Source organism: Rhea pennata, chromosome 4 (assembly GCF_028389875.1).
Source record: "Rhea pennata isolate bPtePen1 chromosome 4, bPtePen1.pri, whole genome shotgun sequence".
In the NCBI taxonomy this organism is placed as follows: domain Eukaryota; kingdom Metazoa; phylum Chordata; class Aves; order Rheiformes; family Rheidae; genus Rhea; species Rhea pennata.
In genome coordinates this window covers 47,698,674-47,715,304 of record NC_084666.1, presented here as the reverse complement: position 1 = coordinate 47,715,304, position 16,631 = coordinate 47,698,674, and the positions used below count along the sequence as shown (strand labels likewise).

Sequence of the window (16,631 nt, the reverse complement as noted above, 5' to 3'; positions counted from 1 at the left end):
GAAAATCCACCTTTGTGTGTGTGTGTGTGTGTGTGTTTATCACATTTTTGTGAACACAGGTGCCTCAAAGCCTGGGCAGCCAACAGGCAGGATCACTCAAAGACTAGTGAAAAAAGAAAAACGATCCAAAAGCAACACTCTCACTCTGAGGCTGACCGTAGGAGTACTTCCCTTCTGCATAACGTACCTTCACTGAAAAAACCTGCTGATGTCCTGAGAGTTGAGGGGTTTGGCTGCAATGCTTGTTGCTATAGTAGTGGAAGGGTAGCACAGTTTCTACCCCAGGAATGTCAGACTCATCACTGGATATTCTGAAACACCATCACCACCTCTCAGCCACATTTCTAAACTCGCTCACTTTTTTCAGCTGTCAGCTCCTGGAATATCCTTCAGACTGGAAAACAGCTGAAGGTTATTTCAAGTACCCCTGAAAGATCAGGAGACTTGGATGGAAGAATCACCAGAAAGGTAAAAGTAGAAACTGTTGCCTGCTGGAAAATTCAGAGTGAGAGGGAAAAAAAAGAGACAGGAGTACCTTGATATTCCTTAAGAAGCTAAGCAAACTTAGGACACCAAAGAGGAAACGGTACTGCTTTTACTATGGAAGGGAGACGACCTCCTCAGTCTCAACAAAAAACACAAAAATATGTTAATTATTATATGAGTTTTGTTTTAAATGTCTCTGCTATTGAAACCTGTGAAGCACATGGACAAGTTTTGCCAGCACATTTACTAATCAATCTGTCTTTTTGTATTGGAACTTTGTCATCTATTTTACCGAGTTTTTGTCTATCAAAACAATTCATTTCATACAACAAACTTCAGACACTTATGTCTTTCCAGTCTTGGATCTATGTAAAAATATACAGAGGCTGTAAAAAGACAGCCTCTATACTTATGAACTAATGACAAATATGAAGGGAAATTCCATCCAAATGGAAACTTTTAGAGGAAAGAAAGAACACGTAAGAAGACGAAGTACTGTCCATTTTTAACACTTCAGCTGCATTGCCATGATCTAAAAGGCTGGTGAGATGTTTAAAGGTCAATCAGTTTAAAGTAAGTCTCTTCCTCAGTATTATGGGCTAGTGTTGGCAAGGGGCACAGGGAAATAATAAAAAAAAAAAAAAGGTAAAGTTCTTCCACTCGTCTAAATTAGCATGATGAGAACTAAAAACAACGCCCACAAGTAACCGCAAGAGAAACTGTTTGTTATCCTACCTTACTGATATATAATGAGCACTACAGATTCATGCATACACACCACTTCAAATCTTAACTTATACACAGATGGCCTAATTTCCCTCCTTTTACTCTTTATAACAACAAAATTAAAGGCATTAAAGAAAGAAAGAAGCACCAATAACTAGAAAGATGTTATTTTTGGTGATAAGTGTAAAATTTCTGGTGATCTCTGGTGTGAAAAACTGAAGTGGAAGTTTAATGTAGTAACAGCTCTTGTAATAACAGCTCAGTAAAAGTGCTGACAGGGAACAACTAATGCACTAGCTCAAATTCCCCAGCATCCAAGTCTGTCCCGTTTTTGATATTGCTGGCTTTTTTGGTTTACTGGAGTTTTTGTTTTGCTCTAGTCCTTATAGAACACTGGAGTTCTTCTTTTTGTTTTGCTCTAGTCCTTATAGAACTAGTCTCCCTCCAGACCCAGGAAGGCAAAAGACTCCTTGTACTGAGACCATGTGGCTAAGGCGCCCTGACAAGGGAAATGCTATTAAATCCATGTATGGAGGTTACATCTTTGCCCAATTGCAGTTGTCTCATTTTTTAACTTCTAACAGCTTACATTGCTACAGCAGCTCCTATCTGACAAAATGCTACTCTGCTTACTTGTAACCTGCTTCTGTTCCTCCACATCCCATTAATCTTCCAGCCACATCCTCCTACAAAGCAGTCATTCACACCCCTCTGACAACTGTAGTTAAGTCCAGCAGGACTGGCAGCCCCTTGTAGGATGTTCAATTGCCGCTAGAGAGCAGCAACAGACCAGTTTATCTACAAGTCCATAAGAGAATCCAGTTAGAGGGGAAAAATAATTAATTTATCAGGTCTTCCCCCCCCCCAATGGAAATTACAAGGAAAGATTTCCTTTGTGGAGAATAATTGAGCCTCAGGTTCCTTAGAGCAGTTCATAAACACATTTTTCCAATTGAAAAAGCTTTCTATTTATGCTCAGTTATTAACAGAAAGACTTTTCCTAACAGACTTATCTTTACTCTCCTCTGCATTTTTAATCATTTCCACTGCATTTCTCACATACATGAAGGAACAGAAACCTAGAATTTGTGCAGAGAAGGGAAAAGGAAATCTTCTGGAAACAATGAAAGAAAGTCTTAGGAACAATACCACCAGGGCATCTTGTTCCTACAAATTTGGCTCTATACTTACTCGGTGTAGTGAAGCATAAGTTTGAAAAATGAGTTTTAAGAGCTCTCTTGTGACTTTTCTTCCTAAGCTTAAAGAATAAAACATAAAGCTAAACGTAAGCAGCTATTTACTGAAGCATACAAAGACCTCTCATACCTCTCTGATAAATACCCAGTCTGTGAGATATTGTCAGTGATATTTCTAAGGCTGTAAAAAAAATTGGAGGTGGAAGACATTAGGGATAACTAGCAGAAAACTATAGTTAGGATCTTTACACTATAAAGAACACACAAGGTTTTGCACCCAAGTTCTTGCATGCCTTTTTCACTCCCTCAATTACTACCAAAACACTATTCCTTAAATAGCTAGAGATTTCAGACCCAACATTTCCCTTGACCCCTTTTAATATAAGCTGTGAAAATCATGTTTACATCCTGATTAAACTGTGTTTGAAGCAAAGCTTAACACACTGATACTGGTCCCCTGACAAGTGCGGGCCCTGCTCCCAGGAAGCATAGGAATAGCACTAAAACATCCTCAGCCAATGTCAGATCAAGAGTCAACGTGACTGGAAGGTACAGATCAACAGCACAGTTGAGCTGACCGAACACACCCGCATTTGCTAAAAGAGGCTCCTCTGCTCTTCACTGCTGGCCCTTAGCTCTCCCGCACTGTATCCCCTCCGATGCATACAAGCTCTGTAAGATTTAAGGAGCCTCAAACTCACGCAAGGGAGGGTGCTGACAAAGTAGCTGGGAGGCAGGGGGAGGAATATGACTTCTTTCTGCCCCTGCAGCCCTTGGACTGCCTCAACTGTCTTGTCAAACTGTGCTATGTCTTTGACAGCTACTACAGCTAGTTATCAGCAATTCAATTCGTAAATAGTGAAACCCAGTTAAAAGGATTTCCTGATACAAATTTCCCAAACACATCAGGAAAAGAACTTACATTTCCCGGGTTTAGCTGGGATTCGGATAACAGTGGGTTTCCGGGTTAAAGCTGGTTGAACTGTCTGTTCCTTTGCAGGCTCACTTTTGGAGAGGAGCTGAAACGGATCTAAATGCAAAAAAAAAAAAAATTAAAAAATTTAGTATTTCTTTGTTGAATACAAATCTTACCAGGTACTGCATTCATTACTAAGGATATTTTTATTTCATGCCTGTGGGAGTGATCAACGAAAAAACTCACTTTCCAGGGACAATAAACAATAGGCTGATGAAAAGAGAATATTAATCTCTCTCTTTTCTGTGCATCTACATTCAAAGGTGAGTTAACATAAAAATATTGCAGATGCCTTCTGGGATTATCCAAGTCATTGAACAAGAGTAGCTGCATTGCTTGATAGTAGGGAGCTGATATTAGGACGGTTTTAGGGAAACGTTCTCAAAGCTGTTGCTCTAATATGCAGGAATAACTAAACATACTAGCCAAAAAGTTTTAATCAATAAAATCTTGCCTAAGCTATAAAGTCAGCACCACAGCAGATAAAATGCCTACAGAAAGAAAACAAAACAAAGCATTTAAATGTTAGACCAATGACAAAATACTGTTGCTGTAGAATAACCAATTCACCTTAAAGAGTCTGTGTAATTTTGACGATTATAAGCCTCACGTCAGGGGGAAGACTGGGGACTGAGAGTCCCCCTTGAGCTCTGCCCCTGTGGTCAACACTCATTCCTGTATAAGTCTGTCCAATCATTCCATCATTTTCCATTGGTAAGATAGGAGCAATGTTTTCTATGCTTAATAAATTTAAGCACTGGTCTCTTATTAATAGGCACAGGAACATATGTGCATGCAGAAGGCAGCTGTAAAAATACATGTGCATAAATAAAATCCAAATCAACGAGTTCTTTCTTAAGTAGACCTTTGTGTCAAAGAGCAGTATTTCACTTATACCAGTTCTATGCTATTAACAAATGTTACCTTTTTCTCTAAAGGCTACCCTTTTCTCTGGTATTACCCAAAAGTGCAGTAAGATGACAACATGTAACTGCATCATAAATGTATAAACTGGAGAAGCCTCTGGCCAATAAATTCTCCATGACACATGCTCATAGTCCTAACAACTGAGTTTGATCTCCGGTGGTGGCCTTTTCAGATGTGGCGCTCAATGAGATGTTATTTATGGAGTGTCAGAATCACTCAGAGCACGCTGGGCATCTCTTAAAATTCTTCAGGGCTTTTAGTAAGACATAGCCCTTCCCAAAACTCCTACCACACTTTCTGGACAAAGCTGCAAGCCCAGTTTCTGGTAAAGTTCTACCTTTATGTTCAACATTTAGAAATAGCTAAAACAACAACAAAAAGTATATAGCAAGAAGTCACGATCTCTTACAGAAAATTTTTGGTGCTGCAACATAATGCAGTTTATCAATACATTTGAAATCCATGCTTGGAAAGGTAATGGATTGCTCTCCCGTATGCACATGACATGCGGTCCCAGCTCCCCCAGCTTCTGCTGTGGCTCTTCCTTCCTGGGTACTTCTGCGCGCGGCCAGAGCCGCCCCGCGCCGGCTCCCTGCGGTGGGCAGTCTCACCGTGGCCGAGCCTCCCAGGCGCCGTGCCAGCCGCAGAGACAACACGCAGCAGGGCCTGGGCGCGCTCCCGCTAGCCCCTTGCTCAGGGCCCTGCTGGTTATGGATATTAACTACCTGCAGCCATGGGGGCGTCACGGTCCCACTCAAAGCCTGGGCATCCACCCACCGACCACCTCCCCAGATCTGCCTGGTACCTTCATGTCACACGTTAATCGTGACTCAAGGCATACCGATTCTTGACTCTCGCTATCTAAAACAGCTTTGAGCATATGCTCCCCGTGGCAAGCATCACGACGGTCAGTGATTTCTCTACAGGTAAAGGCATACCAGACTATAGCTAAAAGTAAGCTCTGCTCGCCGTCTGGACAGGAGATAGCTCTGCCACATTGCGCCCAAACACACTAGTGTACCCAGAAATTAGGCAAAGGCAGTGAATAGCCTTTCAGACAGTAAGGGTGACACTAACATCTCGTTTCTGTTATGGATTACCACTGGTCAGCAAAAGTAACATGGGTGTCCCTTCAGTGAAGGCTGTATCAGCGCACAGGTTTTGCTAGCAGACTTGGAAACACAGACCACAACAGTACAGTAGTTACAGGGAACGGAGAACAGCCTGCAGAGGTAATTTTATTTTATTTCTTTATAGCTATGTCTCTTAAGCTACCAGCTCTTTAGCCACTGCTAAAATTTGGATTATCTTAAAAAAAAAAAAAAAAAAAAAAAAAAGATGCATCTGATTTTAACCATTAGGCTGGTGTCCAGAATGACTTCAGGGTAACCAAAGAAAACCCAAACTTTCTGCTCCCACGGATGTAACGACCTTTCCGTTATCTGGCAACTCTCTACCCGATTCGAGGCGTGATCCAGATGAGGCAGCAGGGCTCCGGGCCTCAAAGCCACACAGGCCCACGGCAAAGCCCGAGGCGAAGGCTGAGCGCGGCCAAGGTGACGCGGCTGCTCCACACAGCAGGAGAGGAGGGAAAACGCCTGCACAAGAAGCACCTCTTGAGTTAGCGGTCTGCACAGAGAGGGGGAACAGTCCGGCATGAACGCTAAGAGTCCTTTGAAAATTATTTCCTGTCTTATAAAGACATATCCGTAGTGAGATCAAACGGCACAGACTACTCTAGACAACCAAAATAATCCCAGGCCTGTGTTCTTGTAAATGAGGAGATTTAAAATTGGAGGAAATCACTAGTTGTCAGCAGTTAATCATTTCTATGGCTTTCTCCTTCACTTCAGTGGCTGGCTGAGGTCTCCGTATCAATAATTCTGAAAAGGTCATTTTTAAATCTCAGTTTTTGACAGTCTCCACCTGAGGCTCAGAAATAATTCTGCGAACCTTAGTTTTTTCACTCATTATCTGAGGTTCAATTATACTGCTGTCACCTCCTAATTAGTTCAAAGCTCATTACCTTGTTTGCGCCATCCCATTCCCCTGTGTTGAGTCTGCAGTAGAAATTGGCTGAGTAAACGACTCTGATGCTTTGTGCAATGGGGCTGACAGCATATGAATTTTTTATGTTGTTTAACAACAGTTGGGCATGGTTTGAGCATAATTCATGGTAGTGTGAAAACAGAATTGTTAATATACTCATTTAAAGCATCTCAATTCAAGCAAATTAACTTGCCAGGCATTTTTCATAATACATATCAGAAGATCTCTTTCTAAATAAACTTTTAAAATTCTATCTACAGCCTGCGTTTTACTTAGTCTCACTTTCTACAGCTTGTGTTTCAAAAGTTTATTTGATAATGTTTTACTGTGCTTGCTCTCAGTAAGACAAATGAAAGCTAGGTATCCAAGTACACTGTGTATCATCTCTTGCTTTTATCCTGAACTTTTACCAGTTCAGGAGCTTTGCTCACCCACTCCCGTTTATCATCCTCAGTCAAAATCAGGAATGAGCAGGCAACAGAACAGACACCAACTTTTACCCAGGTGAACAGGATGGACGGCCAGCTCTCTGAAGCAATTCTTGGTCACCTCTAAACAGAAGCTAATAGGATGGTACAGAGGGAGAATCTCCATACAAATCAGACAGGGAAAGCTGGAAACACAGAGTAGCATCAGCTACTCGGAAGAAGCCTATCTGAAGAAGTTCAGCCCTGTAAAAGGTACTCTCAGGACCCACAAGAACAACGCGCTATCAAGAGTGTTGATGCTGGCACTGCAGTGCTTGCCACTACAGAGGTATGCCACAGTGTCTGCTTGCAATGTTTAATTAAAACAAACATAAAACCATCCTAATTTTTTTAAGGCAAAGGCTTACACGTTTCCTTCGCACAGACCACAGCTGTCATCTGGGTCTTCTAGGAAAAGAGAGTAGAGCTAATCCTCATTAACACAGCTTTACTAAAACCTTAGCCCAGCGCAAGCACTTTCCTTTGTGGAAATGTGCAGAGGAACATTTTCAACACGTCCCTTCCAGAAATACAGCCGGACACTTAACGGAGATCTGACAGATAGCATCCTTTACAGGGACAGGATTAATAACAAACAACTACTACGAATTACTACCTTACAACTGAAAATCTGACCATTCAGACATTACAAATCTCAACCTACTTACAAGTATGAATGCACATATTAGTACAGGTATTCTAGCTAAATTGAGTGATTTTCCCTATCAGTATCTTCTCCATCAGAAAGATTTTCAGTTCCTTATTGTTAGAAATCATTATTTCTGACAGAGAAAGGATAATATAGACTATACAGCCTTTCTCAAAATACACAATTTGCAACTCCCTGTATGAAAAATGCCATTGGGGGGGAGGGAAGGATGTAGCTGCTTCAGGATGTAGTCTGTACGTAACCTCAAAGTAGGCTCAGGTGAAACCTGGGCTTCTCAGCATTATCTTAACAGTAGGCAAGTAGACTGGGTTGTTCAACAGAAGAAGAGCTAGTATGGCTTCGGAAATTATTTCAGGCTTAAAATTGGAGGAAAGACAAGCAAATGTGCTCATAACCTTCTAGGATTTCTTCCTTCCCTGTCCACGCAGATATTTTTTCATTATTAGCCCAGTTATTGGAGCAGAGTCCAGGAATACACTGTGTGGCCATGCTTCAACAAAACATAAATAGTTAATGAGGCCAAGGAAATTTGCTTTACCTAATATGGCACAATTAGTCAGACAGGTATCTGCACCATCTAGTAAAAACTTTTTCTAAGCAACAACCTTACTATAGAAGTAGCTTTCCCAATGTGATTGCCAAAGTAGTAGTTTTGCCTGTTCACCTGCTTATGCTGTTGTACCACAAGCACACAACACAACAGAGCAGGCACACAGTGATTTCAGTAATTTTTATCAAAAGCATTACCTTTCCTCCCAGAAACATCATATCCAGATACCAAAATAGAAATTTCAAACTTCTCACACACTAACTAGATTTAAAAAAAAAAAAGTGTTGTGCAAAAATTTAAGAACAGGGAGGATTCATCTGGCAAGCCATTGCTACTTGGAGCAGAGAAAATGTAGTCAACTACTTGCATAGGTCTCAGGCACTGCTCCTTGTTCACTGCTGACATCTGATGGACCACAACAAAAACCAAGGCAACGCAAAGCCAGCTATATATATTTTCTTTTCAAGAATTAGTCTGGTCCAAAGAATAAATGATGTTTACAGGATACATGCACAGCTTGCAGAAGGAGCCTAGCAATCAGCATGATGACAGTGCATAAAGATAACAGATCTTATGTAGGGATTTGATGTTCTCTGGAAGACTTACAAAATTTGCTGAGATGCAACAGAAGATCCAACATAAGAGTTCTTGTTGAAAAAACAAGATGTTCTTAATTGAATGATGAAATATCTCATCTAAGGTATTAGAAAATAGACACAATACTAGCAAAATCTAGCAAATCTAATAGCAAAATACCAGCAAAATCTCTTGGCATATTTTAACACTTAATAGCAATAGAAGCATTTTGGGAGTGCAAAGCGTGCTGCCAATACACAAAGAGACAGTTATTACAAATGGGTCTCTTCTGAGCTTTGACTGTCAGATAGCTTTTGTCACATCTGTCTCAGGCACTGCAGGAATGCCTGCACTTACTATCTGTCTCTCTTAAAGCACAACAGCAGAGTCTACTACCAGCTTGCCCATCCTACTAGAAGTGATAACAACTAGTTCTTGTGCACTTTTGGCACCCAGAGCTGAAATTTCTGACTTTGATTATGTGACTATGATTTTAAAGAACCCTGTGTTTCCTGAACTCAGATATAAGGTCACCTCCTCTGGTAAGTGTGGAGTCATTTTCAAGCTCCCTGCAGGCTCCAGCTGCTCACTAAGAAAATATCTGTGACAGATGCTCACTACCACTGCTGTTGGAGATCACCAATCTTTTAGTAAAAACAACAGGACACGCAGGCACCCATACCTCAACTCCAGCCCACAGTACAGTACACCGTCCTAAGACAGGCCTGTTTTTATCAGTGGTTTAAGACAAACAGTGGATTAAAATGGGTAAGATGACGTTACTCTGCTTTGGGGACGATACTTTTGGCAGCAAGGCTACAAGATGACAGGTAACTTTTTATACTAACCACAAAACTCATTGGAAGTAACATAGCAGAACCGTAAGAACAGCTACATTATTTTTAAAGTAAGTCTGGACTAATCTACCACTTGTAAATATTCTGGGTCTTCCTCCCCCTGCCCAGAAGCAATTAAAAACAGGCAGCCGGGCAATGACCCAGACATTGCAGTCAAATTTAGAGCTATTTAAGCAGCAGGTCTGACTTGGCTACAATGTCACAGGGACACCGTCAGTCATGCCACAAGAGGAACAACATGTATAAATGGATAGCAGTCACTGATTTGGTTGTTTTCTTCCCCATACAGGCAGAAATGAACTTCCATACTGTGAGGAAAGAAGCAAACCAGTTAAGATACGCAGCAACTGCATTATTGTTAGAATTGAAACACACCAATACGACGAAGATAATGAAAGAGAAAGCTGTCTCCTGCTGGCAAGGCAAGATGCTATCTCTGAATTACTTTTCAAAGCATTTGGTTTAAATTGAGTTCCAGTGTATCAGGAATAGAGCAATCAGTGAATTATATGACATCTTATAAAGAGAGAGAAAGGAAAAAAAAGAAAAAAAAAGAGAAAAAAGAGTAACTTTACACAGGAAAAGAATGGAAATATTCTAGAAAAATCAGCTCCAGGTTTCAGTTTAAATATACGCTTTAATGCACTGGTACCCTATTTTCCTCGTCTGAAACATACCAGAACACTCAGGAAGCAGGCACACTACACTCTTTACATAGCAACCAATGTAAGTTACAGTATGTGAGTGTGTATATATATATATACACATATATATACACACAATACACAATGTATATATACACACACACACAGAGCATACTATAAATACAGTATACTGTATATATGCTGTATTACACAATGTATGTATTATATACAGTATAATGTAAGTGCAGTAAAATCCTGGACCTACTGAAGCCTTCTTTCTTCTGTTCACTTCAACTTGCACTAGGATTTCATTTCTGAGCCTTTGTAAAAACAGATTCGTGAGAAAAGAGCCCACCTCACAGATCACTGAAACTTTTAACCTTAAGGAACACCCCAATGACTGCACAAATCCCCGTTTACCAGCTATAAGAGAAATCTAAAAATATCCCTGACAATCCAAAATATCACAACTGCCATCAAAGCATTAGCACATCAAGATTTACAGTCCCAAGGAGATGCATTCACATTCTAAATGACTGTGTTACAGGAGTAATTTCATTAGGATGCAAATGCCTTTGAACATTATCTCCAGCTTTTGTGTCCAAAATTACATGGTTATTTAAAACGGGCATCAATTTTGGCTACTGATGAGAGGAGCTGTCCTACAGATCTGTCATTCACAGCTTCTCCTTTCTGGTACTTCCCTTGTGCCAGCATCAGAGAAATGATGTGGATACGAGGCTCTGCCACAATTTACTTCTGAGTCTCAGAGCTGTTGAGCCTCTTATGCTCCAGTAGACTTCAAACTGGCACAGTGGATGCTGAAAGCTTTGGTACTCAGAGTGTCTATCTGCGCCACAAGGATGACTCTCCCTCCCTGAATTGGTTAGAAAAGATAAAATCTTTAATGTTCGGTTAAGAGCAAGCTCACTCTACGAGCAGCTGTGCTCCTGCAGACGCTATCAAACAGTGATGAAAGCCACAGCTCCAACTCTGCCAGTGGAGAGGGGATTATGGGACTGCCTGAGGGAAATCTGAAAGAAAATCATCCAGCTAGCTATGGTAGTTAAACTACTGATCAAATACTGATAGTTAAACCGGTGAAATTACAAACTGGTTTGTAGTTCAAGTGCTTGATTTTAGCTAAGTAGATAATGTGCAAATGTCTTCTACTACTATGGAGATGGTAGGCTCCTATTGGAGGTACCTGGTATTTTCTGACCGTCAGTCAAATTGCTGTGAACCTGAATTTGCTTCTGTTTTGTCCTTTCAATCATATGCTCACATCAACCCCAGCACGCTCCCCACACCAGCCGAACAATTTGCCACCTTACTTTTGCATCAGGCATTAACAGAAGCAGCTAATTTATCCGTCTGTCCAGTTCTATTTCATTAGTCTAAGCATCAGACATATTTGTGCTGCAATTCAGAAAAATTAAAAAAAAATTAAGTTTCATGAACATTGTAATCTGTGATGTAAAACTGCTTTTTAACAAACAAATTGTTGCTGCTTAGCTTGAAACAGCACTGCATAAAAGCCTTCTTCATTTCCTAGGGTTGCCATAACAACAAGCAGAGTTCCATCATTTTGCTAAGTAATGACAATGACAAATAGGTAAGAAATGCAAAGGTCTGGGGAATTGGGAGCAAGATTATAGCTTCTCCTCCCGCCTCTACCAAACATTTTACTGCAGATTCATCTCGCAAATCCTAAGCTGTTCCTACGGGAACATGAGAAATAGCTAGCATTAGCGCTGTATGCTGCCTGTTTTTTCAGAAAGTCAGTGTTTTTCTCGTGGCTGCTTTGTCAAGACATAGCACTGGCATTAGTAATCTAGGATACAGGATGCAAAAATCTGGAATGAACCCTAATTTTACAATAATTCTGTCAGACCTTTTTCTCTTCAGTAGATAAGGAGGAGTTGTAGCAAAGATGACACTTTATTAAACCGGTAAAATCACGGACAGTTAACTCAAGTAGAAGTCAGGAAACTATTAGCTGAATAACTCTTCTGTTAGCCACAAGAATGGTATTTTCTTTTTAATTAAGTTAAGAGTATCTCCTAGGATATCAGAATGGTGAAGAGTGCCATTCTTACTATTTCATCCTAAGGCCTGGGTTCTCAGGTGATTTTCTTTGGAATCACAGAACTTCTGATTTAAAAAAAGGATTAATGTTATTTAATTTTTTCCAGGCTAGAGAGAGGCAATCTTTTAGGGTAAGAAGCCGCAACATCATTTTCCTCTTTATACATTCCCAGAATTAAGAATTTTCTTTTCTTGCTGCTACTTACAGCATTTATATTTGCCCTTGGTTTGTTGCATCCCTTGATCCCTTGATCAAAAGAAAATAATTGAAACTACAAGCTTTACCCTAAACTCATGGAAAACAACTGTCTTCTCATTCGCTTCTAACCATCATGTGCACAACGGCTGTTCTAGAATTGCAGTCTCCGGAATAGATGATCGCAGCTCTATCCCCAGCTAGATATTGTCAGCTATACACTTCCTTCAGGTAAATCGGAAACACCTCTCATGACCCAGCACTCCTCCCTCCTTCTGGGCTTGGCACAGCTCCTGCAGGGCTCCTGAAACCTGTTCTCCAAGAAGAAATGGACTTATACCCATGCTAAGCTGCTCACCTCTCCTGCAGGAACTTCTGCTGCTACAAGAATGCTCATTTCATGGCTTTCACAAGTGCCCTGAGATCCGTATGTCCATGCATACTGCTTTCGACAGTAAGAATGGTAAGGAACTTTCTGCATCTGCCTTGTAGTTTTTATGCCAACACAGAATAAAAGCAGTAACAAATCAGAACTTCACCTAACGACATAATCCACAAACCATAATGAAAATCACAATTCCTAACAACCACTAATAAAGATTTACCATGACAACTACATAGTATTTATGTACCCCTTTTCAGAGAGCTGAAATGTTTAATGACAAATGATGTGAAAAGATTAAAAACCATAGTTCTTCTTTTAAACATGCATCTCGTACAACATACCACTTATTTTAAAGCACAATTTTCTCTGGATTCCAACGGGGTTTAATAGGCTAAATTAGGACGTGCTGGAATATGAGTAGGGAAAAAAGTAGGGAAAAATCCATTGCTGTAAAATTCAGCGACAGCCCGATACCCATCTGTGTCTTCAACTACCTAAAACACCTCTAAAAAAATGGCCTCAAGTGCTTACTGAAATCAACTAAGGTTTATGAAAAGGATGTAGTTGTAGTAATGAATTCATGCATATGAAATAATTATTTTCACTTAACAGAAAAATGTGAAGTTTTATAACAAAACACACTCCACACGACAAGAAAATGAACAAAGATAGGGAAGAGAAAATAGACACCTGTGAAAAGAACAGAATATTCCAGTATGTTTGATACCAATTTTCCCTAAATGTGACAATCACTGTTGCTCCTCTAGATGACCAAATGCCACAAATATCTACACATACACTACACTCAGCAGGTCTCCAATATAGAACACTTGCCCTCAAACAAATTATTTGGATTAGTCAGCAAAAGACAAGATGGCCCAAGTTCCTGAGAGAGAGTTGTGATACCTACTGGAGGAGACATCAGGCATACAACTTTATCACTATTTTAGCAATCATGTAATGAAGCCAGCAGCCAAGTTCTGAGATTTATACAGCCTAGAAACCTTCTCAAGTCAAATTCTAAGTAATTTCATAAAGATTTTGACATAATGGCAAACAATTTCATATACACAAATAAACCCTGTCACGGCAAGCAGAATAAACAGACATAATTCACATAGTATCATATACCTGCAAACTAACCACAGTGACAGTTTTCAAACGTTTACTCTTACCTGATACCGCTTCAGAACTGCTGCTCTCTTTAACTACACAAACTGGACTTAGGGGCAAAACATCATCATCAAAACTGATCAGATCTCCTTCCACATCTAGTTTACTTTGCAAAGCAGATGCTGAGGAGTTTGTTGCCAGTGACTCCCCGAGAGACTTGAAAGCTTTTTCTTGGGCAGATACAGAAAGACGGGGAGCAGCAGTAATTGGTTTTACTGAGGCCAAAGAAAGGGCAAGATTTTCTACATAACTTGACTTTTTGGGAATAAGTGGCCTCGGAGCAGGTACAGGAAATTTCTTTTGTCCATCGCTGTTCTCAGCAACTAATCCACTCCTTGTATCAACAAAATCGCTACTAACACTTTTCACAAGGCCATGTTTTGGTTTTTTTGGTAGTTCAGGTTTAGTTACAACACTGTTCCCAACTAGTTCAGGATGAGGCTGCAATTCCTTGGAAGAAGGAGTTGCCTTGCTTTCTGTCCATGAATCCCAATCTCCTGAAACTCTGCGTGCACCTGGCTTTGGAGCAACTACTGGCTTCTTTGCAGTTACAGGTCTTGAGGCGAAGGATCGTGGAGCAATTTCTGGTCTTTTTGATGATCCTGAGGTATCATTAGTTGCTTGGGATTCAAAAGCTTTGATCTTTGAAACAATACTATTTTGGCTCTTTTCTGTACTCATGCTGTCCATTGCCAAGTGATTGTCCAGTAAGCTATCATCTAAGAGAGATGACCGTGGAGTTGGAGGCTGCTGCTTTCTTGTGGTAGCCTGATTCACTTCCTCCCCATTGTCTAGTATTCTGCTTTCAGTATTTTTGACCACAGGTCTAAGATTGCTTTTTGATCTTGGCTTTGGCACAGGAAATATCACAGCATTGGGATTTTCTTGGCACCTCTGACCTTCAGAAATTTCATAGACTATTAAGGGAGTCTCATTTTCTGAAGGAGACCTATTTAGCAGAGATGCGGAAGGCCTAGGAGGTTTGAGAGGACTCTGCCCTGCTAAAAGAAAAAAAGAAAAAAAAAAGGTTTCTGTTATCTATTCCAGCATACTTTATGTTATTTTTGTCACTCATTACGATGAGAAACCTGATGGTTTTCATTCAGAACATATTGCTGCTTGTAAAATTTTGCATTTAGTTCAAAGCTGCTTGTTAGCTCACAGCACACGGGTGCTATGTGTACAATGTCTCAACTAAAAAACAGTACAGCAACTTCCCCGTTGAGTTTGTATACTTTTCAATGTGTGCAACACTACTGTTATTGTGACTAGAGGTCTGAGCTCCTCTGGGTCCAAAACAATTGCCTTTATGGCTAAACAGACTGAATCGAGCAAAACTTTAAGGATTTTTACTGTAAATACATAAAGACACATATATTAATCTTCATTACAGAACATTTAATTAAAGTCTAATCTATATGGCAGTTCTTCACAAGAGGGGAGCTCTACAGGAATTTATAGAAGTAATCACTCACAAAATTTTACTGTTATTCATGTTAATTGCTGCATACATCAGCAATGAAGAGCATCTTCACGAGATGGAGCAAGGTTTTCGTCAATGGAAGATCAAAAAAAGCTCACCTGGACAGCTTGCAGATTCCCAGCATGCAGGCAGACTGTTTCTTACATTACTTCCTGGAAAACAGGTAATTAGTTCCTCTGGAAAGTCAGTCTGTGTTGCAGAAGTAGTGGTATGTCTAGGAGCAGCAGCATTATTGTTATTTGTTGCGTTGACTTGCACTTGATTGATTTCTTTTATCACCTGCTCATAAGATGGTGGAAGCTACAAAACAAAATGATAAAAAATTATATATGTTCAACGCTGAACATTAAAAAAAAAAAAAAGCTTGTAATCTAAAGATTCTAAATTAACATGCAGAAGAAAAGAGCCTTGTCACAGATAATACTGGTTCTCTCCAACTTAATGTGCTTCTCACCTTTAAAATCAAACACACACCTCATGTAAATATGTGCTCACCTCAGCTGGAATAAACTCATTTGCTCTCCACTGAGCATGAGATGAAGCAGAAGGGAATCCTAAACCCTGGGGAGAGACAGGGCTTACACCCGGAAACCAGGAGGACGGCCGGAGGGGTTCAGCAGCAACTATTGTAATTTCAGGACGTCTGCAGATTAAGGCAAGGGGAATAATTAACTAACATGTTTTAAAACAGTTATTTTAGATATTAAAAAAGCATGGTTTTCTCAGTATGGGAAATCAGAACAATTCACACCTTTGTGACTTAACCAAAGATACCTTTCACAATTTCAAAGCAACTTACCCAACCTGTTTATCAAACACTTAGGCTTCAAAGCACCTAATTAAATGCCTAAGCCAAAAAGTAGGTTTACTGGCTTCAGTGAAATAATTTACATGCTTAAATACAAGTGTAACTCAATTAGATGGAACAAGCCTTAGACTTCATGGAATAGTAAGAATTAATCATGTGCTTGCCCTTAGCCTGCTGCAATGCGAAGACAACAGGGTAGTTAAAACTGCTTTTCTACCACCCCAAGACTTCACAAGGAACGGACCACCATTGCTCTCTCAAATCTGGCACAAAATACATTTTGAGAAGTGAGTTTTGCGAGCACATGAAGCATCTGCTACAGAAGCCTCTGTCCGCTAACAGAAAAACAGTGCGGAAATATAATTTTTAAAATT

General features: G+C 40.2%; 1 protein-coding gene across 5 annotated transcripts in view; it reads right to left on the bottom strand.

Annotated features, from left to right (window-relative positions):
- Positions 1 to 16,631, bottom strand: part of SH3D19 (SH3 domain containing 19) — a 94,159-nt gene that overhangs the window by 17,842 nt on the left and 59,686 nt on the right. For 4 of the 5 annotated variants that reach the window (XM_062573867.1, XM_062573864.1, XM_062573868.1 and 1 more), the window contains 4 exons: positions 15,945 to 16,092; positions 15,548 to 15,749; positions 13,969 to 14,967; positions 3,331 to 3,438 (listed from right to left, as the gene is read on the bottom strand). In XM_062573867.1, coding sequence (XP_062429851.1) covers positions 3,331 to 3,438; positions 13,969 to 14,967; positions 15,548 to 15,749; positions 15,945 to 16,092 — 1,457 coding nt within the window. The remainder of the gene's footprint in view (positions 1 to 3,330; positions 3,439 to 13,968; positions 14,968 to 15,547; positions 15,750 to 15,944; positions 16,093 to 16,631) is intronic. The other variant, XM_062573865.1, reaches the window with a different exon arrangement.